The sequence below is a fragment of the Sorex fumeus genome, unplaced genomic scaffold, assembly GCF_029834395.1.
Source record: "Sorex fumeus unplaced genomic scaffold, SorFum_2.1 ptg000164l, whole genome shotgun sequence".
Classification (NCBI taxonomy): domain Eukaryota; kingdom Metazoa; phylum Chordata; class Mammalia; order Eulipotyphla; family Soricidae; genus Sorex; species Sorex fumeus.
Window position 1 is genome coordinate 112,136 of NW_026606221.1, and position 21,547 is coordinate 133,682.

At 60.3% G+C, this 21,547-nt stretch overlaps 2 protein-coding genes across 2 annotated transcripts in view; one reads left to right on the plus strand and one right to left on the minus strand.

Moving 5' to 3' along the window:
* Positions 1 to 13,775, plus strand: part of PRRC2C (proline rich coiled-coil 2C) — a 37,670-nt gene extending 23,895 nt beyond the window's left edge. The window contains exons 22-33 of the mRNA XM_056107394.1: positions 944 to 1,036; positions 5,417 to 5,618; positions 6,252 to 6,458; positions 7,067 to 7,182; positions 7,482 to 7,612; positions 7,826 to 8,057; positions 8,160 to 8,267; positions 9,004 to 9,216; positions 9,648 to 9,751; positions 10,048 to 10,174; positions 10,921 to 11,157; positions 12,416 to 13,775. Of these exons, the coding sequence (XP_055963369.1) occupies positions 944 to 1,036; positions 5,417 to 5,618; positions 6,252 to 6,458; positions 7,067 to 7,182; positions 7,482 to 7,612; positions 7,826 to 8,057; positions 8,160 to 8,267; positions 9,004 to 9,216; positions 9,648 to 9,751; positions 10,048 to 10,174; positions 10,921 to 11,157; positions 12,416 to 12,670 (2,025 nt within the window). The 3' untranslated portion in view covers positions 12,671 to 13,775. The remainder of the gene's footprint in view (positions 1 to 943; positions 1,037 to 5,416; positions 5,619 to 6,251; positions 6,459 to 7,066; positions 7,183 to 7,481; positions 7,613 to 7,825; positions 8,058 to 8,159; positions 8,268 to 9,003; positions 9,217 to 9,647; positions 9,752 to 10,047; positions 10,175 to 10,920; positions 11,158 to 12,415) is intronic.
* A 629-nt stretch (positions 13,776 to 14,404) lies between these two features.
* On the minus strand, positions 14,405 to 17,418 carry MYOC (myocilin). The gene is given in 5 exon segments (XM_056107398.1): positions 14,405 to 14,514; positions 14,517 to 14,559; positions 14,562 to 14,618; positions 14,705 to 14,808; positions 16,944 to 17,418. Coding segments are annotated over 5 exon segments (789 nt in total).
* Between the last annotated feature and the right edge of the window lie 4,129 nt (positions 17,419 to 21,547).

The following is a 21,547-nucleotide window of genomic DNA, read 5'->3' on the forward strand; positions in this document are numbered from 1 at the left end:
ACGAGCGGGGCCCTGCCTGGCTTCCTGGGTGGGACTTCTGCAGGGGAGAAGATCTGTTGTGGGGGGCTGGGGGGTCGTCCTAAAAGTGTGTGTGTGTGTGTGTGTGTGTGTGTGTGTGTGTGCGCGTGTGCGTGTGTGTAGATCTGTGTGGGGTGGGGTGTTTTATAACTTGGCTTAGGCAGAGTGTGTGTGTGTGTGTATCCGTGCTAAGGGGGGTGTGTGTGTGTGTATCCGTGCTAAGGGGTGTGTGTGTGTGTGTGTGTGTGTGTGTGTGTGTGTGTGTGTGTGTGTGTGTGTGTAGATCTGTGGAGGGGTTGTGCTCTCTGAGTCTGAGCCTGACACGTTCCCTTTCCGGTTGGCTGGTGAGGCCAGGGGCCCGTGCGTTGCCTGGTGCTGAGAATTCTGCCAGGCGGTCAGGCCGCTGTCTGCCAACTAGTTGGATGCTGCGACTTGCTTCCAGCATGAGGCCAGTTGATGATGATGATGACGATGATGTCTGGTCAGATGATGATGTCGTTGCTGGGCACTGCGGGGCTCCGTTGGGTGACAGCAGGTTTTCCTCACAGATGGTCCGTCAGGAGGCTGCGGGATGGGGCTCGGGGGCAGCGCGTGTGCGTTGGCCTCCGTGAGACCTCCTGGGCATGATCCCGGCACGGCTGGGGGGAGGCGCCTGTGTGAGCGGAGCAGGCGTCGGGGCGCCCGCCCTGATGATCTGCCTTCCCGTGTCGGCTGCCGGGAGCACAAACACTCAGGGCCGAGTAGAGGCTGTCGGTTCTGTTCCCTGCCGTGCAGCGTGAGCTGAGGGTCCGAGAGAGCCGGCCCGACGTGTCTGCCTGAGTAGATCGGGTCGTCTTGGCGTTTGTCGATTGGCGTCTCAGGCCGGCGTGAGAAAGCGAGTCCTTGGTTCGGTTTCAAACGGTTGTTCTCTGTTGCTCCTCCACAGGAGTCTGTAACCGACTATACCATCCCTTCCTCTTCTCTGCCTAACACTGTGGCCACTAATAATGCAAAGATGGAAGAGACTTTGGTTACCAATGTAAGTAACGGGCCCGAGCGGCCAGCCGGCTGGCGGCCGGCGTGTCCTGCATGACAGTCACAGCACAAGCAAAGCCGGCGCGGCCGAGCGCTTCTGTCCCTTTCTGCCCTGAAAGTCACCTGGCTGGGGGTGGCACGGCTGGCTCTCCCGAGGACTAACGCTGCCGACTCAGTTTGCGTGAGGAGTCTTGTTCTGAGCTTTCACAAAAAGCGCCGTTTTATTGGGTCCGTGGTTTGTTAGATGTTTTCTTCAGGCTGGGGGGTGGGGGCGGCATTTGGACCATCTCTGAGGTGGCATCCTTGGTGCTGCTTGGGCCCGTGTGCGGTGCCAGGGGTCAGACTGGCCGCCTGTGCTGCGTCCTGGTCCTCTTCCGTTCCCCTTGGAACGTGGCGCACTCCTTGGAGCGTCCCTAAGATTCAGGAGCTTGTTCTTCGGGAGGGGGCGCAGTCCTGAGTCGCTGGGGCCGAGAGAGTCCGGGAGGTCGCCTGGCAGCCCTTGGTCTGCCCCCAGCCCTGCGTGTGGTCCCCTGGGCGCTGGGCACCATTGGGTGTGCCCCCCGCCCTGCGAAAAGTTCAGCACTCCCGGGCGGGAGCTACGGCCCCATGGGTAACAGGCCGTCCCTGCACTGCGGGGCCCCCACAGCACCTCTGCGTGTGCCGCAGGAACCAGGCGGGATGTGTGGGAAACGACAGTGGTGGGCCGGAGACGGGGCAGCACTCCCCCCAGTGGGCAGCAGGAGTGGCCGGCTGGGAGTCGGGGGTGTAGGCAGTTAGGGATCGTCTCGGCCAACGCGGAGGGAGAGGAGGAGCGCGCTGAGCCTCCTCGCGGGGGTGGGATGCTGCCTCCGGCCCGTTGCACACCCTCCTGGGCGGGGCTGGAGTCTGAAGTGGCGGGCTTGGACCATCACAGTCGAGCATGATTCTCTCTGCGTTGTGGCGCCTCTTATTACTTGACGGAAACAGCCCGTTGGGCCAGGCCCTAGGTGGCGGGTGGGCGTCTGCCTCCCCTGACCCGGGGCCAGGAGGCAGCCCCACCCTGGCCCCCCGCACTCCCCTCTCCACACAGGGAAGGATCCCACAGATCGTTCCTGAGACCTTTGTCACTGGACTGGGCTTCAACAGGGCCACGCAGCAGGAACGGTCCGGCCACAAAGATGCCACTCTCCCCGGGACACAGTGGGTGCTCTGTGGCCTGCCTCGGGCCACTCGGAGCGGAGAAAGCCACGCTGTGCTCAGCCTCCTGCATCCTGCGGGTGCTCAGGGGCCTTCCATGTCGCAGAGGTGGGCGCGCGGTGTCAGGAGTGGCAAGACTTGGTTCCTAGCTGCCTTCGGTTCCAGGTGATTCTCGTGTTGCCGGGCATGCCTGTCAAAACGGATGGCCCTGGGCAGGAGTCCAGGGCCTTAGGACAGGTTCCTTCTCTCGGGCTTCGCCTCTTGCCAGTTCCGTTAGAGGAGTTTTGTCCGCGTGAACGTTATCCCTTAGAGAAGACGTTTCCGCAGCAAGGGAAACGTGTCCCTGATGGGACTCGTGTGAGTTTCGAAATTGCAGTTGGTTCAGATCTTGGTTCCGTTGGTGACTCAGGCGCTAACGGCGTCCTCTGGTGACTGTGGCACGTTTCCGTGATAATGGCTGCTCTACAGTTGGCTGTCGTCTCCATCGGAGAGAACACAGTGTCTCAGAGCGTCCCCTCCACCCCCGCGCCCTCGTCGTTTGACGCCGGTCACTAAATGAGCTCTGCGGAATGAGTCGCCTGCCTATGAAGCCTCAAAGCCCAGAGTCCTAGAGAGAGAGAGAGACATGTTGGTGTGGTTTTTATGTTGTTGTTGCTGTTGTTGTTGTTGGGCAGCGCGCTGCTCGGAGCATTTTCCTTAGACACTTACAAACGGAAACCGCGTCTGTTTCTTCCGTGTGGCTCGCCAGGGTAGGGGTCCGTCCTCCGGGCACCCACAAATTCCTGCGGTGTTTGCAGCTCCATGCAAGAAGGGTAGCTGGGGGCCGGGAGGGTCTGCTTTTTCCGTTGTCGCCCACTCGTGACCGAGCCGCTCTCCCGGGCTGCTGCCTCCCCTGCGGCTGGCCTGTGCGTTGGCAGGCAGATGCGGTTAGTTTCTCTCCAGAGCTTTCCCGCCTGCTTCACTGCCCGCGGCTGCTCCGTGTGTCCTGGCTGGGCCCGTGGCGCTGGCCGTGGCGAGGTTGTGATTGTGTTGCCTTTCCAGGTGCCCCTCCCTAAGCAGGGGACCGCCCAGCAGAGCTTCAGCCTCAGCTGCAAGGTAGGTACCCCACCCGGCTCTCCAGGCCGGCGGCTGCATGCAGGGGCCACACTAACATTGCTCTGCTTCCCGGGCTGAGGACGTGGGTGTCGGCAGGTCCCTCCCTGAGATCAGGCTCGCGCCCGGTTCCAGAGTCCCTGAGGCCTGGCTGGCACCCTAGGGAGAACGCAGTAATGATTCAGAAGAGCACGTGCATTCCATGTTGAGGGTTCAGTCATGTTTGGGTGTGTTAGATGCGACCCCCCCCCCCCCCCAAAAAAAACCAGCTAGTGTGGCTGGAGTTCTGACCGCTGTGCGAGGATGTTGATAGTCTCTCCCTGCAAGTCACGTCTGCGTTGAATGAGTGCGGAGTGGTAATGAGACCATTAAGAGGGAACCGATCACTGCAAGTGATTTGGATGTGATTTTTCTCAGTAGTTAAGACGTTTTGGTGTGGTTTTATGCTGTGGTTGTTGCTGTTGTTTTTTGCTGGCTAATGTTTGATAAGAGCGAAAGGTTTCAGTGGGTACTTTCAACATCAGGTTTAGGCTTCTTTCAATCTGATTATATCTTTCACTCTGAGCCTTAACTAACGCATTTTTGCAGTGACGTTACTTTGCAAGTTTGTGTCAGTCACTGATCTCTAGGCTGGTGAGTGACTCTGGGTGACTCGGCCTGGAGCGAGCAGGTTTGACATGCGTTTAAGCATCTTCTCGGGACTGGAGACCTGGGCAGGGCCGTGCTGCGTGGTGCCCTGTGGGTTCCGCATCCTCTCCAGAGAAGAGCAGAGTAGACCGGTTGGGCCCGTAAGCTAAGTGCTAGCAGAGCCGTCCGGGGGTCAGACCCTGCTTGGCCCCAGGTGCTGGAAATCGAGAAACCGTGCGCTGTTCCGAGGGCCCGGGCGCACTTGGCCTGGGATGCCTCGGGGCCAAGTGCAGAGCCTGCTGGTGCGTGGTGGGGGCAGCCCTTAACGGGTGTCCGCTGTTCTGTCTGCTGCCACCGGTCACTCAGGAAACGCGGGGCGTGCTTGGGGTGTGGCTCCACAGCCTGCCAGGAGAGTGGCCAGTGCTGGCCCCAGAGCTCTGCGCCCGCTTCGGGGTCCCAGTGTCCCCCTGTCATTGCTGCAGATTTTTTTCAGGGGGGTGTGGTTAGCCTGCGCCCCCACCCAGCCGCTCTCAGGGGACCGAGTGTGTCATGCTGGGGGTGGAGCCAGTGCGGCAGACGCCCTCCCCTCTGTCCTGGGCCCCGCCACCTTCTCTGGGGCACTCGGGGTCTCTTCTCCCGGACTGGCGATCGTCTTCTCCCCGGGTACCTCTGGAGAGTTGCGTTTCGCCCGTCTCCTCAAGTTCAAGATGTGCTTCTCGCTTGGCAGGGTGCAGGTCCAGACGGGTGGGGCCTTGCGGGAGATAAAGCAGAGGCCGGATCTGAAACGTTAATAAGAACAAGGTTAACGGGAAAGACGTGGCAAGAATTTAAGGGATTTAAGTCCAACCAGTACGGCACTAACCCTGCATGCAGCCGACCCGAGTTTGATCCCCGGCATCCTGAGGACTGATGGGAATCATTGGCAGGAATGAGCCCTGAGCACTGCTGCGTGAGCAGCCCATTCCCACCCCACCCCCAAAGAAAAGAATTGGCTGACTGCATGTTTTGTTGCCACAGTTAGTCTCACATGCTAGTTTCACCTTTAAACGTATCTTCTGGAAATTCCAAGGAGCTCCAGGTAAATTAAGACAAAGTTTGCCTCTCTTGAAATGAAGGGCTCCGACTCAGCTGTTGGCCACAGGTAGAAATGGTGCCGTTCAGAGAGGCCGGCGCCACCGGACCCTGCTGGGGCAGTTGCCTCGTGAGTGACCGGTCCAGGCTCGAGCCCTGAGCGTCGCTCACTGTGTGCCCAGAACGGAGAAAAGGGAAAGAAAGGGAACGGGGCGGCTCAGCGCTTGCAGGAGCGAGCAGAAAGTTCTCTGGGCTGCAGCGGAAGTGAAGGGCCAGTTCCCTTGCCGCTCACCCCGGCCATGGAGCCGCTGACCCAAGAAGGTGCCCGCCACTGGCCGGCTGAGAAGGGCGAAGCGGCCCGGTCCCGGCTCGCTTCCGTGTCACCTCGCCCCTCGCTCAGGCGCCCGTCGTCTTGCAGATGGAGTCGGCGCGCAAGGCCTGGGAGAACTCTCCCAACGTGCGGGACAAGGGCTCCCCCGTGACGTCCACGGCGCCGCCCATCGCCAGCGGGGCCAGCAGCAGCGCCAGTGGGCCCAGCCCCGGCAGCTACAGCTCCTTCTCCAGCGCCTCAGTGCCCCCGATTCCCGTGGCCTCCGTCACGCCCACCGCGTCTCTCTCAGGTACCCCCGGGCGTCCTGCGGGGCGGCTTGGCTGCCCTTCCCGCCTCCCCCCTCCACTGGGCTCGGCTCTGGTGCTCGGCCTGGCTCTGCTCCGGGTGGGGTTGAGCTTGGGGTTCGAGCCAGGCGCCAGCCCCCTGGCTTCTCCTCTGGAAGGATGCCAGAAGGGCCCTCGGGGGGGAAGGGTGGGGGGCGCTCCCGGCAGTCGTTGCAGTCCCTCTGCTCACTGATCGTGGGTTACGTGGCCTGCCTGTTACTGTGTTTGGCGTTGATAGTACGTAGTGATAGACTTGGGGGACCGGAGCGTGTGCCTGGCACGCAGCCGACCCGGGCTCGATCCCCGGCATCCCATAGGGTCCCCCGAGCACCGCCAGGAGTGAGTCCTGAGTGCAGAGCCAGGAGTCAGCCCTGAGCATCGCCGGGTGGGACCCACAAAATAAAAAGTGATTTGGGTTGGGCTGCCCCCAGCAGTGCTCAGGAGTCCTGCCCCAGCCTGGGTGCTCTTCCCAGTTCGGTGACCGAGTCCCCTGGCACAGCGTGCGGGGGGGCTCCGGGGCAGGCCGGCCAGGTGGGGGTGGCCGGAGTCCCCGGTTCCGGGCGGGACTGGGTCGCTGACCGCGCCGCCCTCGCCGCCAGGAGCCGGCACCTACACTACCTCTTCCCTGAGCACCAAGTCGACGAGCACGTCGGACCCGCCCAACATCTGCAAGGTGAAGCCGCAGCAGCTGCAAAGCGGCAGCCTGCCCTCCGCCAGCCACTTCGCCCAGCTGGGCTGCGTGCCCCCCCTGCTCCCCCAGCAGCAGCAGGCGCCGCAGGTCTACGTGCCGCAGTCGGCTGCCCCAGGTGAGGCCCCCGCCCCGCCCCGCCGGGACCCTGTGCCGTGGGCCAGACAGACGGGGGTGGCACCCTCGGGCCGTCTAGGACAGTGTTGGGGCGTGTGTCCCCCTTGGGGGCCCACCCAGGGTGGTCCAGTGCTCGGGGGCTGGCCCAGGTCGCCTCCGACACGGCACCTGCCACCGGTTGGTTCACCAGGATCCTTATTTGAGACCTTGTTCCGGGACAGTCTTGGAGCTAGGACATCCGTGCGGATGGAGTTATTATTCGAGATGCGTTTGGTGTTAATTTATGGGCGTTCATTGTTGGTGCCAAGTTAAAAACACCCTGGGCGTACTCTGAAGCATCTGATCAGAAGATCTAGCACATTTGTAAAGTATATAGGAACTTACTTAGAATCTGTGCCAAATCCTCGATTGTGAAAATTCTTTGGGAAAACTGCTGAATCCTGGTCCAGGTGGTTGCCCACATTGGGTCCTGTCCCGTGGTGACCGGAAGCTCTGGCTGTTGGATGAGGCTAACTGCCGTGCAATCCGCTGCAGAACATCTGCGGGTATTTTTCTGTCGGGGGATTCTGGCATGTGCCCTCACCGCTGGTTCTTCTGCTGGTTTCACAGCTCAGATCCCCGCCTTCTACATCAGCGACACAAGTCACTTGTTCAACACGCAGCACGCCCGCCTGGCGCCGCCGTCCCTGGCCCAGCAGCAGGGCTTCCAGCCCGGCCTCTCGCAGGTGAGCACCCTGACGGGGCCCGGAGCGGGAGGACAGCGGGAAGGGCATTCGCCTTGCACGCGGCCGACCCGGGTTCGATCCCCGGCATCCCAGAGGGTCCCCAGGAGGCAGGCCTGCGTGTCCCGGGTCTGAGCGCGATCACGCAGCCGGCGAGCTCATGACTCGGGCGGAATCTTGCTTGTCCAGAGGAAGCCGTTTCCTGGCGGTTTCCATCTCGAAGTGCTGTGTGGGGTGCGTGCCGGGCTGAGGCGTGTGTGCGCGGCGCGTGCCCTGTCCCATGGCCTCCTGTGTCCCCGCAGCCGGCGTCCGTGCAGCAGATCCCCATTCCCATCTACGCGCCACTGCAGGGTCAGACCCAGCTGAGCCTGGGGGCCGGCCCCGCCGTCTCGCAGGCTCAGGAGTTGTTCAGCTCTTCACTGCAGCCTTACAGGTGGGAGTCGCGTCCGCGCGCCCCCGGGTGCTTGGTGTCTCCCCAGCCCCCTGGGGTGGCCGGAACGCGCCCCCCAGAGTTAGCCCTTGGTGGTGGGCCTGGAACCCCGGACCCTGGGGCCCGTGGGGAAGGCGGCGGCATCCTGGCGGCTCCTGGGCGCCGTGTGCCCTGGCTGGGGTAGCGGCTGACCCCCGGCCCCTGCCGCCCGCCCAGGTCGCAGCCGGCCTTCATGCAGAGCGGCCTCTCGCAGCCGTCCGTGGTCCTATCCGGCACGGCCATGCACAGCTTCCCGGCCGTCCAGCACCAGGAGCTGGCCAAGGCCCCAGCGGGCCTCGCCTTTCAGCAGACGTCCAGCACTCAGCCCATCCCCATCCTGTACGAACACCAGCTGGGCCAGGCTTCCGGGCTCGGGGGGTCCCAGCTGATCGACACGCACCTTCTCCAGGTGAGGCACGGCCCACCACCGCCCCTGGGGAAAGGCGGGGGTCTCCTCTTCACTCTGGCCCCGCGCGTTCGGCCGTCTCACCGCGCTCTCTGCCACTCCTAGGCGAGAGCGAATCTCACCCAGGCCTCCACGCTCTACTCGGGGCAAGTCCAGCAGCCTGGCCAGACCAACTTCTACAACACTGCCCAGTCGCCCAGTGCTCTGCAGCAGGTAAACTGTGGCATGGTAAATTTCCTCCGTTTTCTTTTTCATTGTTGTGGTGGTGTCGGTGGTTGGGTGGTTTGGGGGGCGCCCCTGCGGGTTCGGGAGTGTCCTGGGGCTGTGGCCCCGGCCGCCCCCCCAGTCAGGGCCGTTCTCCGGGAGGATGGACAGCGGGTCATGGGGAGGCCGGGCGTAGGCGCCTTTGGGAAATGGGTCGAGAAATGCCATTGACGAGGGTGTCTGTCTTCTGCGGGGTGGGGGGGCCCCTTCATGATGGGGCGGGGGCGCTCTGACATGGCAGGGCTGGATCCCCGGTCAGCTGGTGGGCGTGGGAGGAGCAGCCTTTCGGGTCCTCTGTCCTGACTCTTTGGTTCCTGTTTTAGGGGAGGCTTTTCACGAGGACCTCACTGAGGGTCAGGTTGAATGCCGTTTGTATGGAAACGGAAAGGGTTATTTTTCTTGTTAGTGTTGATTTGGACCAGGCCTAACTGCTGAAGTTCTGTTGTACCCTGTGTTTTCTCTGACGTGGGCTGCGGGTTAACTTACAGACCCGTTGGCGTTTAGGCCACTGCGTTTTTTTCCTCCTGTTACTCGGCCCTGCACCTTGAGCATAGGGAAGAGTGGTGGTTGCCCGGCCGCGGTGCAGACTCGAAGGCCGCTGGCCCGTGTCCGAGCTCTCGCCTGGGGCTGGGAGGGGGTTCCACGGGGACAGCGGGTGGCGACAGTGTCCCTGCTTCCTGTCCAGGTCACGGTGCCGTTGCCCGCGTCCCAGCTCTCCCTGCCGAGCTTCGGCTCCACGGGGCAGCCCCTGATCGCGCTGCAGCAGACCATGCAGCCGCCGCTCCAGCACGGCCCACCCGCCCAGGCCCAGGGTGTGAGCCGGCCGGCCCCCGTGAGCCAGCCCTTCCGGGGGCTCATCCCTGCGGGCCCGCAGCACAGCATGATGGCCACAGGCAAGGTGAGTGGCGCGGGGATCTCTCGCGGCTACTGGTGTCTTAGCCGCAGCCCACCCCCTGTTAACTGGAGAACCGAGAATTCATCCTGCGGAAGTTTCTCTCGGGGGGGGGGGGGGGGGGGCCACGCCTGACAGTGCTCGGGAGTCGCTCCTGGCCTGGCAGGGCCGCAGCCCCGGGGACCCATCGGTTCCGTGGGTGGATCTGACTGGCCATCTCAAGCTCGGGTTCGAGCCCAGCCCACTGAGCTCTCCAACCCCCGCGTCCCGCGGTGCCTTGAGCCTTCCCGAGGCCCTTTGCTCTCGGCTATACAGTCCCCAGGCGCAGAGCACTGGGCGTGGCGCTCAGCCTGTGGGATGCAGGAACAGCCCTGTGCCCGCCCGCAGCCAGCCTGGGTGCGGGCCCCTCCGCTCGCTCACGTTGGGCCTCTCCTCAGATGTCCGAGATGGACCTGAAGGCCTTCGGGAGCGGCATGGACATGAAGCCGGGCACGCCACCCATCAGCGGCCGGAGCAGCGCCGCCGCCGCCAGCCCCTTCCGGTAAAACGCGCGTTCACGCCACTCGCGGCGCGTCCAGGGCAGGCGCCGAGCTCCGTCCGGGTCGTTAGGAATGTAACGTTGTGCTGTGTTTCTAGAAAACCGTTCCCTCCCGGGCACACGGTGCTGGCTTCCTCTCTCGCCCGCCCGCCCGCCCTCCCCGTCTCCTGCCACGTTCGCTCCCTCCCTCCCCGGGTCGGGTGTGGTCAGCCACCGAGCGGGCCGACCTCCCCGCGAGCCCTCCCGCCGCCGAGCGCGGCCTCGGTGCCTCGTACTGACCAGCGACGGTTCTCTCCAAGGGCTACTTCCACAAGTCCGAACAGCCAGTCCGGCAAAATGAGCGGCCTTGTCTATCAGAAGCAGTTCCAGTCAGCCCCCGCCACTGTGAGAATGACCCAGCCATTTCCTACACAGTTTGCACCCCAGGTGGGCAGATCCGAGTGAGAAACTGTTTACCTGCAAGCGTTCTAGTCCGGCTAAGTCTCTGCGTGATGCTCTGGCCCCCCGGGAGCCAGCTTAGAGGCCCAGGTGTGAGGAGAGGCGTCCTCCGTGGCACTGCGTGACCTCGCGAGGTCCGACAGCTGTAGGGCAGCGGTGGGGCTGCCGCCGGAGGCGCGCCCCGGGGCCCCACGTAGCTCTGCCTGTGCTCCCGGTCCTGCCAGAGTGGACCTCCCCCCCTCGCCCCCACCCCCCGGGGTCCCGGAGCTTCAGGGAACTGTGTGCTGGGAGGAATCGCCAGGGCTTGGCTTTGCTTCCCGTGGCTGCTCGCGCGGGAGGCAGGACGGAAGGGAGCGGCCCGTCTCACGGACGAGGCGGTTCCCGAGAAACAGCTCTGTGGCGTCCGCACCGTGCCCGTCTCCTCCGAGTGTGTGTGCGCTAGGTGTGTGCCTCTTCGCCGCTGTGTGTGTGAAGGATGCCCTGCGCCTGGCCTCCCCGCCTCCCTCCGAGCCGGCCCGAGCGGCCCTGCCCGCGGGGGCTCCTACCGAGCCTGGCCCGGGGGTTGGTCCCGAGAGCCCGGCGGCCCGAGCCGGCCGCCTCCCCGTGCAGGTGACTCTGGGATAAGCCGACCCGCTCCTGGTTGGCCGTTTTCTTCTTTTTTTTTTTTTTTTTTAATTTTTTTCTTTTTTTTTTTTTAACAGTTCGATGTTGTATGTTTTGTTTTTTTCACTCAGATTCTCTCTCAGCCTAACCTGGTCCCTCCATTGGTAAGAGCCCCACATACTAACACCTTCCCAGCGCCTGTGCAGCGGCCGCCAATGGCCCTGGCCAGTCCGATGGCTCCTCCGCTCGCCACAGGCCCCCTGAGTCATGCTCGCTTGCCACTCGCAGCCAGGGGCCCCTGCGGGTCCCTCCCTGGCGCCCGAGGGGATCCGGCCCAGGCTGCGTTGAAGGCTGAACAGGACATGAAGGTTAGTACACTGTGACGGCCAGCAGAGCGAGCGTCTGTCTCGACCCGTGTCGGAAATGCCTCTGGACTGTGACCGCACGTCCAGGTGTTGTCTTGGCCCTCCACCGAGCTGCCCGCTTCCATTCGTGCCCTTTTTTTTTTTTTTTTTTTTTTTTTTTTTTTTAAACCCCCTCCCTTCCCATCCTCTCCCACCACTTTTTTCCTTTTATTTTTTTTTTTTTATTTCATTGTTGAGTTTTTTGGTTTTGGTTTTTTGTTTTTTAATTGGTTTAGTAACAAAGTAGCATTTTTACATCTGGCCAGATAAATTGCTGATAAAAGTCCATGAGGGAATCTGAGGTTAGCAGCTACTTTTACCTTTTTTTTTTTTTTTTTTTTTTTTTTTTTATTTTTGGGAAGGAGAACATAACCTGAATTGCTGTTCTAGGCTCCCCCCACCCCGCCCTTTCCTTTCCTTTCCTTTCCTTTCGTTTCCTTTGTTTTTTTTTTCCTCTCCCCCTTCCTGGCCGCCCTCCTCCCCGCGCCCCTCCGTCCTCCCCAGCTTCGGCTCTGATCCCGGCGGTGTGAGGGCTGTGGATGGGTCCCGCGGGGCGTGTGCGGGGGCGACGCGGCACTCAGAGGCACTCGGGACCCCGGTCTCGGCGGCGACTGTCACCGTGCAGCAGATGAGGCTAGAGCAGAGGTGCTGGCCGCGCGGCGGCGGGGGGGCGGGGGCGGGGGCGGGCCGACCCGCTCGCTAGGGTCCCCGGGGAGCGTCGAGCCAGCGGCTCCCGGTCCCCTCCCGCCAGGAGACGGCGCAGGCGGGCCGGCGTCTCGGCGGCCGGCGTCTGTCTGGTTGTGCTCCGGCCCCTGACTCCAGAGGGGCAGTTCCGGGGGCGGGGGGCGGCCCGAGGAGCCCCCGGAGCAGCGCAGGGCGCGGTAGGTCAGCGTCAGCGGCCGGAGCCGGCGGGTACTAATTTCTGATGCTCTTCTCCTGCAGAAGAGGCCAGTGGGAAGAGGACCCAGCCACAAGACCTATGGTCCTAGGTGTTGGTAATGCCGCGAATGAGCGCCTCCTTTCCGTTTCCGTAGACCAGTGTCTGTTGCCTCTGAGACGTGTCAGTCGGGCGAGCGCGGGGCGGCCGAGCTCTGAAGCCGCGGCAGCTTCGGGGGCCGCTCGCCGCGGTGGTGGGGGCCGGGGCAGCGCGAGCCGAGCCGTCGGACGCTGCGCTGGGTCCGGCCGGGCGCGGGCTGCAGCCGCTGTCCTTTCTCCCCTTAAGGCCAAGCAGAGAGCAGAGGTTCTTCAGTCCACGCAGCGCTTCTTCTCCGAGCAGCAGAGCAAACAGATAGGAGGCAAAGGCCCCAAGGTGGACAGTGACCCCGGCAAGGCCCCGGACGCTCTGGCCGACCCCCCCGGGGGGGGCCCCGACCAGGCGGAGGAGAAGCCGCCGCCCGCGCCCACCATCGCCCCGAAGCCCGTGCGGACTGGACCCATCAAGCCTCAGGCCATCAAGACCGAGGACCCGAAATCCTAAGGGGGGGGCGCGGGCAGGGCAGCGGGCCGGCGCGGAGGACACTGACCGCCCGCCCCCCCCTCGAGCGCAGGTCCCTGTTCATCGAACCCCGAGCCCAGAGCGGGGGCGGGGGGGGCAGAGGCGCTGCAGGAGCCGGGCCTGTCCGCCCGGGGCGGCCGGTGCTGGGGGACAGCGCCCTGGTCTCGGGGTAGCGGCTGGCGTGGCACCCGGCCACCGCGCGCGGCCGCTGTCCCTCCCCAAGTCCCCAAGTCATCGCCGAGTGGCCGGTGCTCGGGCCTCCCCCTCGCGGCCGTCTCGGTCAGCCCAGTGGTCGGGCTTTTGTGTGCCCCCTTTACCTTTTTTCTTTTGAAGAAGAAGGAAAGAAAAACACCAACGGTTTTTAGCTGATGGGCGCGGCGAGCCGCCCTGTTGCATGGGGCACGTTCCCCGGGCGCGTGGAATCACGTCTCCAGTAATGCCTGGGAACCCTGGCCGCAGGCCGTGCCGTCCACCCCCATCAAGTGTCCCATGGGCCTGCGCGTCCCCCCCCTTCCCCCCGCCCCGTGTCGTCACCGTGCTGTATCAGAGCTCTTTGTAATGACGTTATTCTAGAATGTTTCCTTTGCAGATGATGGTCGAGATGCTGATAGACAAAAAAAAAAAAATTGGTGCCAGGTACCACCACAGTGACGGGACTTTGCTGTTTTCTGGGGTTTTGTTTTTTACTTTTTTTTTCCCCCTTTTTTTTTTAAATGGAGTGTGCTGATGTCTCTTAATTTGTTCAGATGACTGCAGAACTTGGAAACGCTGTTGCTGCTATTGATGCGTGACTTCCTGCTATCGGTCTTTTTTATATAAATATAAATATATATATATATATACATATATATATAATTTGAATTTTTGGAAACTTGAGCTGTGCCGTCAACTTTGGAAAAAAGTCTCCCAGTCTACCGTCTCGGGTTGGCATTGTACAGAAATTCACAGCCATATTGGTCTAGAAACGGGGAACATCTCTCTCTCTTTCCATTTGTACAGGGGTAAAAACGCACTGTATTAAATATGTAAGGTCTTATCTACGTGGGTTTGATTACAGAAACTAATAAAGTATTCTCTAAATAACGCATCCTCCGGCCGCTGAGTCTGGGGGGAGGTTGCGGGGGAGGCGGCCCTGCCCTGGGGAGTGAGAGGGGCCCCTTGCTCCCACCCCAAGGCAATGGTAGACGTTGGCGTCTCGCAGAAACGCAGTTGAAGGGGACCAGGCTCGGATCCTTTTATTGGAGCAGGGGGCTTAAATCAGTGTAATGATGAGAGGGGCGCGCCTGGGGTGTCCCTGACGTCCCACGGGGTTCCCACTCTGCACCTGGGTCTCCCTGCATGGCCCTGGCCCACGATGCTCCGGGGCTTCAGGAGACCTGAAAGTGCTCGGTTAAGTAGCTCCCTAGAAGCCGCAGCGTGGAAGCAGGAGCCGGCACGTCAGCCTCCCCTGCACACTGCCAGGCCTTGCCTTGAAGTGATACTCAGCTGACAGTCGGTGACAAGAATTACCAGCACCCACCCCCACCCCCACCCCACACAGTGCACCTGGGCCCGTCCCTCCCCAGCCACGGTTCTCCACGGTGCCGGAGAAGGTTCTCGCGTGGGGGGCAGGGCCGGCCGGTCACTTGGTGGAGAGGCGCACGTCGCAGGTGACCACGTGGCTCTTGTCCCAGCCGAACAGCCGCGGGGGTTGTGGTGGATCGTGCTGGTGTCGCCCTAGTGGTTCTGGTCGGGGCTCCAGCGCTGGCCCGATCCTGTGTCAAAGGCAAAGTTGACGGCCACACCCGTGCCCGCCCGCCACGTGGTCTTGGGTGTGTGGGGGGCCACGGGTCCCCCATCCACACGCCTTACTTGCCCCCGGGGGCCTCGGCCCTGCCCTACATGTCTGCAGTTTCCCCACCCAGACGAGGCCGCTGCAGCCTACACTTCACTCGGGGCCCCGGGTTCGAGCTCCGGGGGAACCCGAGGCAGGGGCAGGGATAGGAGCTGCCTACCCGGGTCCACTGCTGCCGCCACCTCCAGGCGGCCCTCCGGGGTTCCTGCGGTTCCCGAAGCGGGAAGCTCCTTCTGCCCAGACTTCAGCTCCTGGGGCTTCAAGTTTTCCGGATCCCACCTAAAAACTGGATGTGGGGAGAGAGTGGGCACGGGAGGAGGAGACCTGGGCCACACCGGACCCTCGGGGACCTTTGGGAACTCTCCCTGGGGGCACAGTGCAACTTGGTAGGGGGCATCCCGGTGGGACCTGTGCTCAAGGCCATTCTGCCGGGTGGGACCCCCGTGCCTCTCTGCTGGCCTCTGCTTGGTCAGAGGGGACACGCGTGTCGCTGGGGCCACAGCTGGGTGCCTTCACTCTGGGGCCTCTGGACATGCCCACCCGCCACCCTGCAAGATCACACTCAGCAGGGGCTGGAGTGATAGTACAGTGGGTAGGGTGTTTGCCTTGCACGTGGCTGACCCAGGTTCGATTCCCAGCATCCCATGGGGTCCCCTGAGCACCACCAGAGTAACTCCTGAGTGCAGAGCCAGGACTAATCCCTGAGCATCAGCGGGTGTGACCCAAAAAGTAAAAATAAATCACACTCAGAAGGGACCCCCGCCCCCGTGGGCTGCCCCCCACCCTCCTTACTGCCTCTCCTGCTTGGGGGGGGGGGTCCTCTCGCTGTCACCCTCCCCACCCACAGTGCCGTATCTGTGTATCTCCGGGTGTTTTCACTGCACAGAGAGGGGCTTGCCTCACACGTGCCCCGAGACCCCCAGGAGTAGCCCCCAAGCACTGCCAGCTGTGGGCTCCAAAAGGACCCGCAGACTGTCACCACCAGATGATCCATTGTCGCTTTCATAGCCAGAAGCTACAAAAAGCCCCAGAACAGAAGATGGCAGGAAAGCAGGCTAGCCCCTCCCTCTCCAGGGTTCCCCCCTGCCTGGACTTCTGTCTTGGCTTGTTTTTGCTTTGGGGGCCATGCCTGGCGATGCTCAGGGGTTCCTCCTGGCTCTGCACTCAGGAATTGCTCCTGGCGGTGCTCAGGGGACCATATGGGGTGCTGGGGATCGAACCCGGGTTGACCGCGTGCAAGGCCAACGCCCTCCCCGCTGTGCTATCACTATGGCCCTGGAAAGCCAATTTTAATTCATTTTAAAAATTTTATTTTGCTCTTGGGGTCACACCCGGCGTTGCTCAGGGCTGGCTCTGCCCTCAGGAATCACTCCTGGCGGGGCTCGGGGGGACCCTATGGGATGCTGGGAATCGAACCCGGGTCAGCTGCATGCAAGGCAGATGCCCTACCTGCTGTGCTATCACTCCAGCCCCTCCCCCTCCCTCCCTCCCTCCCTCCCTCCCTTCCTTCCTTCCTTCCTTCCTTCCTTCCTTCCTTCCTTCCTTCCTTCTCCTTCCTTCCTTCCTTCCTTTCTTTCTTTCTTTCTTTCTTTCTTTCCTTTCTTTTTCTTTCTTTCTTTCTTTCTTTCTTTCTTTCTTTCTTTTTCTTTCTTTCTCTCTGTCTCTTTTCTTTCTTTTGAGTCCCACCCAGTGATGCTCAGGGCTGACTCCTGGCTCTGCCCTCAGGAATCACTCCTGGCGGGGCTCGGGGGACCCTATGGGATGCTGGGAATCGAACCCGGGTCGGCCGTATGCCAGGCAAATGCCCTCCCAGCTACAGAAAGATCTCAAAGATTCCCTTCGGACTTGCGTACTGATCATGACTTCGGGGGGCAGGTGCCTTTCTGTGTGATGGAAGGGGATGACCCACGGAAGCCCTCTCTCGCGCCCCCCCCCCCCCGTCAGTAACACCCGGCTACTTCTGTCACGACGGTGTCCTCCCTCACAGCTTCCGGTACTAATGGGGACCAGCAGCAGGCTCACATGACACAACATGGTTTCGGGTGCATCTGTCCTTTCCAGTCACGCGATCCAATTCTAGAAATTGATTTTCCTTGCGACATCTGCTGTGACATTTTTTTTTTTTTGGTCACACCCAGCGATGCCCAGGGCTGACTCCTGGCTCTGCACTCAGGAATCACTCCTGACGGTGCTCGGGGGACCCTATGGGATGCCGGGGATCGAACCCGGGTCGGTCGCATGCAAGGCCAATGCCCTCCAAGCTGTGCTATCGCTCCAGCCCCTGGATTTTTGTCTTCGAAGGCAGGCCCCAGACAGAACTCTGGAGAAGGAGGCTTGGGGCTGAGTTGGATGAATCCCTACAGCAAGCAAGATGGGCCGGGAGGGCCCACCCATAGCCAGGTGCCCTGCACCCCTCCTCACCTTCCCTGGAGCCTGGAGTCGCGTCCTCAGAGGCCTGGGGACTCCGGTCACGTCTCCGCCCCCGGGTGGCCTCCTGCAGCTCCGTCTTGCCCCTCAGCAGCCGGCCATAGGCCTCCTGCAGCCGCCTGGCCCTGGTCTCCAGCTGCGTCCTCTCTCTCCTCAGCGTGGCCAGCGCCACCAGCGGCCCCGCCTGGCTCTCCCGGGGCCGGGCAGCCTGCTTCGAAGTCAGCCGCTGCACCCGCCTCTCCAGGGAGCCGAGGCGGACACGGAGGGCCTCGAGCTCCCCATGCTGGATGCCACTGACTCTCTGCAGGGACTGCACGGCCGGCGAAGCCTCTCCTGGCTCGGGGCAGAGGGACCCAGGGGGCCCGGTCACTGAGAAGGTGCATTGGCACAGGCTGCTCTGGTTGCCGGCCTGGTGGGCCCCCAGCGCCCGTGGCACCAGGGCCAGCAGCAGAAACAGCATCACGGGCATCTGGGCTGCAGCGAGCACCGCCTCCTAGAGCAGTTCACTGCTTCATGCCCCGGCTCTGCCGACGCTTAAATGCCCAGGGAGCCAGCCCTGCTTGGGAGGAGGAGGGGTGGGGGGAGGCGGGTGAGTCAGTGCCCAAAGCCAGCCCACGGGGAGTTCTGGGAGGGGGGTGTCTCTGGGGTCAGCTCCAGAGACCTTTAAACTGGCCTGGGAGTGACTGAGGTTTGGCATTTTCTTGGGAAACGGACTTTTCCCAGAGCCATAAAACAGCGGGGGGTGGGGGGGTGGGGGGGCGGGAACGCTGCTCTTGAGCCAGGAGTAAACCCTGTGCATCAACTGGATGTGACCCACCAAGTAAAAAAATAAATAAAATGGCACCGATCCGGCAGAGTCTCCTGGCCCCGCGCCTGCCTGTCCTCACCGGGGCCCCTTGGAGGGGGGAGGGTTGAGTTTCTCTCTCCCCCTCCACCCTGTCCCGAGCAGAGCCCCAGCAGCTGAGGACCTCTGGAGCCAGCCACGATCATGCTGGGACCACTCTCCACACGTCCGGACGGGCCTCATGCATGAAAGAACTGGCAGAGGAACCCAGGCATGCGGGTCCCGGGGCTGAGGTCTCCAAGCCTACTCGGATTGGGACTGGGCCTTCTCCACCCAGACCCCCCCCCCCATCTTCCAGTAGGTAGGCGTCACACCCACCAGCTGCCACCAGCGCCAGGTTGGTCCCATCAACGGCCAAGACGCAGCAGAGACTATAAACCCAGCTCCCAGGAGCATGTGGCCGCATTTGCGGCCGTGCAACATCTTATTATCTTATTTTTCCCTTTGGAGAACCTGGCAGGCTACCAAAAGTATCCTGCCAGCACGGCAGAGTCTGGCAAACTTCCCGTGTCGTACCCAATATGCCAAATATCAGTAACAATGATGGGTCTCATTCTCCTAATCTTGAAAGAGCACTGAAATGGCTCTTTTAAAATCTCAAGGCTAGGACGAAGGAGACGTTACTGGTGCCTGCTTGAGGAAATCGACGAACAACAGGATGGTCGTGATCTTGTGGCACTGATCCGAGTAGGGTATAACTCCTTGGCTGGTCTTAGTTTGCTTCCTGACATTTTACTAGCAAGCTGGCACTAACACAATTTACCTGTAGCCATACAATATTTTAATATTTTTGCTTTTTTTTTTTTGCTTTTTTTGCTTTTTGGGTCGCACCTGGCGATGCACAGGGGTTCCTCCTGGCTCTGCACTCAGAAATTATCCCTGGCGGTGCTCAGGGGACCATATGGGATGCTGGGAATCGAACCCGGGTCGGCCACGTGCAAGGCAAACGCCCTACTATGTGCTACCGCTCCAGCCCTATTTTTGCTTTTAAGACCTTTAGGATGGGCTGGAGCAATAGCACAAGGAGGGTGTCGGCCTTGTACGCAGTCAACCTGGGTTCAATCCCCGGCATCTCATGTGGTCCCCTGAGCACTGCCAGGATGATTTCCTGAGTGCAGAGTAACCCCTGAGCATTGCCAGGTGGGACCCAAGAAAAGGAAAAAAAAATCACAATTCAAAAAATCACAAATCAAAAAAATCACAAATCAAAAATAACAATCATCCTGTTATTCGTCAATTGCCTCGAGCAGGCCCCAATAACGTCTCCTTCATCCTAGCCCTGATTTTTTTTTTTAAGTGCCATTTTCAAGGCTCTTTCAGGGTTAGGAGAGTGAGACCCATCATTGTTACTGGTATTTGGCATATTGGGGACGCCACGGGGAGTTTGCCAGACTCTGCCATGTGGGCAGGTTACATTCGGTAACCTGCCAGTTTGTCCAAAGTAGGAATGAGATGATAAGATGTCACGTGGCCGCAATTGTGGCCACGCGCTTCTGGGAGCTGGGTTTTATAGTCTCTGACTATAAAAAAAAGACCTGACTATAAAAAAAGACCTCTGAAAAAAGAAAAAGTGAAAGCCTGGGGTGAAACCAGAATTCTGACCTGGCACGACTAGAACCTGTGTCAGAATGATCTGGTAAGGGGCAGCAAGATTCATGCCCGTCCCTGGCCCAGGAAGCTTCCAGTTGCCCTTGATGCCTAATGGTTGGCCAGGCCAGGCAGGTGAAGCACCCCCAACTCCCCAGCACCAAATAACGCACAGGCACTTCCCACCTCCCTGCCCCTCCCAAAAAAACAAAAACAAAACCAAAAAACAACCCCAAAAACTTGTGTATAGAGGGGCTGGAGCGATAGCACAGTGGGGAGGACATTTGCCTTGTGTGCTGGTGACCTGGATTCGATTTCCGGCATCCCATAGGGTCCCACATCGCCAGGTATGTCCCCGCCCCAAAAAAAAGCAATAAATAAATTACTGAGTGCAGAGCCAGGAGTCGTCTCTGGGCATTACCCAGTGTGACCCAAAAAGCAAAATAATACATAGATAAAAATAAAAATATATATGTGTGTGTGTATATATATGTCCTGTCACTGTCCTCCCATTGTTCATCGATTTGCTCGAGGGGGCCCAGTAACATCTCCATTTTTTTGAGACTTGTTGTTACTGTGTTTGGCATCTCGAATACGTCACGGGTAGCTGCCAGGCTCTGCTGCGTGGGCAAGATACTCTCGGTAGCTTGCCGGGCTCTCAGAGAGGGGTGGAGGAATTGAACCCAGCTCGGCCGGGCTGACTGTGTGCAAGGCAAACACCATACCACTGTGCTATCGCTCCAGCCCCTAGAAGGCAAAAAGTTATTTTTTTTTTTTTCATTTTGGTTTTTGGTCCACCTCTGGCGAAGGTCAGGGCTGACTCCCGGCTCTGCACTCAGGAATCACTCCTCTTGGTGCTCGGGGACCCTATGGGATGCTGGGGATCGAACCCAGGTTGGCCGTGTGCATGGTAAGCGCCCTATTGCTTGTATGGTAGTTCTCTGTCTAAATGCTGGCGTTGTCAATGTCCTGTTTTGCGAATACAAACGCGGTAGAACCAACCAGGTACTGTAGACAGGCCTTCGTGTGGGCTTGCCACAAGGCCTTCTTTTCACGTTCGGATTTGTTCCAACGACACAGGGATGGTGGATTTTTTACATTTTGAAAGCTGGGGCTGGAGCGATAGCACAGTGGGGCGGGCATTTGCCTTGCACGCGGCTGACCTGGGTTCGATCCCCAGCACCCTATAGGGTCCCCCGAGCACCGCCAGAAGTGATTCCTGAGTGCAGAGCCAGGAAGTGACCCCTGGGCATCGCTAAGTGTGACCCAAAAAGCAAAAAAAAAAAAAAGTTGAAAGTTTCCATTTCCCATAACTCAGATGCCCAAAAACTCAGTACATTCCTGTATATAATTTAAAAAAAAAAACTGGTTAACTGGAATGTTTTTAACTTGGTCCCAGCCTTTCATACCCACAATCTGCTTGACTGTTGTGTAACAAGAACTCCCAGGGAGACGAAACAGCAGGGACAGCCCTTGCCCGCCCCCCCCCCCCCATGGCCACTTGCCATGAAGGAGGGGCAAGTGGCAAGCAACGGACCCTGGATCTCCACGCTTGCTCCAAAACTGGTACAAACAGGCTGGAGCAATAGCACAGCGGGTAGGGCATTTGCCTTGCATGCGGCCGACCCAGGTTCGATTCCCAGCATCCCATAGGGTCCCCCGAGCACTGCCAGGAGTGATTCCTGAGTGCAGAGCCAGGAGGAACCCCTGAGCATCGCTGGGTGTGACCCAAAAAGCAAAAAAAAAAAAACCAAAACAAACAAACAAACAAAAAAAACTGGTACAAACACGAAAGCTCCCTGAATGTTGTTGCTTTATTTTTAAGAAAAAAATTTTTTTTTGTTTTTTGGGTCACACCCGGCGATGCACAGGGGTTACTCCTGGTCCATGCACTCAGGAATTACTCCTGGCCATACTCGGGGGACACTATGGGATGCTGGGAATCGAACCCGGGTCGGGCCGTGTGTAAGGCAAACACTCTACCCCCCTGCTGTGCTATCGCTCCAGCCCCTGTTGCTTTATTCTTTATTTTATTTATTTATTTTTTTGCTTTTTGGGGTCCCACCTGGTTATGCTCAGGGATTACTTCTGGCTCATGCACTCAGGAATCACTCCTAGCGGTGCTTGGGGGACCCTGTGGGATGCTGGAATTGAACCCGGGTCAGCC